Source organism: Salvelinus sp. IW2-2015, linkage group LG14, assembly GCF_002910315.2.
Source record: "Salvelinus sp. IW2-2015 linkage group LG14, ASM291031v2, whole genome shotgun sequence".
Lineage (NCBI taxonomy): Eukaryota > Metazoa > Chordata > Actinopteri > Salmoniformes > Salmonidae > Salvelinus > Salvelinus sp. IW2-2015.
The window spans coordinates 10,456,418-10,458,257 of record NC_036854.1 but is presented as its reverse complement, the minus strand read 5'-3'; the positions used below and the strand labels follow the sequence as shown (position 1 = coordinate 10,458,257).

Here is a 1,840-nt window from a genome sequence, read left to right as displayed (position 1 = left end):
TCTCTATACTCCAAACGTTTGGATTTGAAATCAGACAATGGCAATGTGTTAAAGTGCAGACTGTCAGCGTTTTAATTTGAGGGTATTTTCATTCATTTAGGGTGACAGTTACGAAATTACTGCACTTTCTGTATGTAGTCCTCCCATTTTAGGGTACCAAAAGTGTGTATTAAAGTAGTAAGTATATGTTCCCATATTCATACCACGCAATGACCTCATCAAGCTTGTGATTTACCATTCTGCCTCAAGCTTGTGACTACAAATTTGTTGGATGCATTTGCTGTTTGTTTTGGTTGTGTTTCAGATTATTTTGTGCCCAATAGAAATGAATGGTAAATAATGTGTTGAGTCACCTTTATTGTAAATAACAATAGAATATGTTTCTAAACACTTCTACATTAATGTGGACGCTACCATGATTACAGATATTACTGAATGAATCGTGAATAATGATGAGTGATACATTATTTGACACAATAAAATGACACAATACATTATTTACCATTCATTTCTATTGGGCACAAATTAATCTGAAACACAACTAAAACAAACAGCAAAAGCAAATGTAGTCACAAGCTGGATGTAGTCATTGCATGCTAGGAATATGGGACCAAATACTTCACTTTTTACTATTTTAATACACATACAAATGAATACTTTTAGTTTCCTTAAATGGGGGGACTATTTACAAGTGCTGTAATTTCTAAATGGTTCACTTGATATGGATTAAAGCTGACAGTCTGCACTTTAACCCCATAGCCAAAATAAGAAAATATGCTTCACTGTCCCATTAAATACGGAAGGCACTGTATCTTGGACTGAACATTAAATTACCAGAGCTCCATCCAGCTCTCATAAAAGTGCTGAAACAAATGAACATACAGTATATTACCTCCTGATTGAGAAGCATAGAAGGAAATACCACAACTATTTGAGTTTCACTGGTATCAGTTTGCGTTTGCTGCCGCTGTTGGTGATGGGGATTGTTTTTCAACTGTCACCAGACGGAGCACAAACACTGGGTTCTGGTTGTCATTACATTCTCCACTGCATTCTACCTGCTTTTAAAACTGTCAGCAGCAGGGGGCTACACCTTGAGGCCAAAGTGTGCTTCTGGAAACCTGTGGAAATATGCACTGAATTGCAGGTGTCGTCTTGTAAATGTTTGGTTTCTGGTGTTTCTGCTGGTTGTAGAGAGTTTAGATCATCTCCACTAGGGAAAGGACTACTGAGGATAAATTACATTTACTGCTCACTGAAACCATCTCTTTTCTCAAAAAGGTTTTAAAACAGATTTGAGTAAAACAGCTCTGTAGTTTTATCTTAGTTTTCACGTGTTGGGCCAAGTTCCCTCACATACATTAAGCCTAGTCCTGGACTGTAATACATGTTCAATGGAGAATCTCTACTGGGGACCTCCTCCAAGTTTTAAACAAGACTGGGAACAACTATGAAGTGAAAGGAAGAAATAACATAAATCAAGATTGAACTCATTTATTGATTTGTCTTTTATTCTCTGGTTTTACAACACAAAGACATAAATAGCATCAGAATATATAAAGCACAGTCACAGACAGAAATAGCATCAGAATATATAAAGCACAGTCAKAGACAGAAAAATGAAACATATGACATCATAAGAACAGCCCTTAGCCGTGTTATATTGGCCATATACCACACCTCCTCTGTCCTCACTGCTTATTACACCAGTCCCATTCAAATAGGGCTTCAATAGACTGCTGCTTTGTCACGTGTATATTGTGGATGGTAGTATTTAGTGAAATTGACAGTGTCCTTGAATGGAGACGAACTAAAGTGCTCAACATGCTAATTTCAGACT

At 36.9% G+C, this 1,840-nt stretch overlaps 1 protein-coding gene across 1 annotated transcript in view; it reads right to left on the bottom strand.

Moving 5' to 3' along the window:
• Nucleotides 1-1,035: 1,035 nt before the first annotated feature.
• Nucleotides 1,036-1,840, bottom strand: part of LOC139028717 (GTPase IMAP family member 7-like) — a 3,489-nt gene continuing 2,684 nt past the window's right edge. Inside the window, exon 3 of the mRNA XM_070446765.1 lies at nucleotides 1,036-1,121. Coding sequence (XP_070302866.1) covers nucleotides 1,036-1,121 — 86 coding nt within the window. The remainder of the gene's footprint in view (nucleotides 1,122-1,840) is intronic.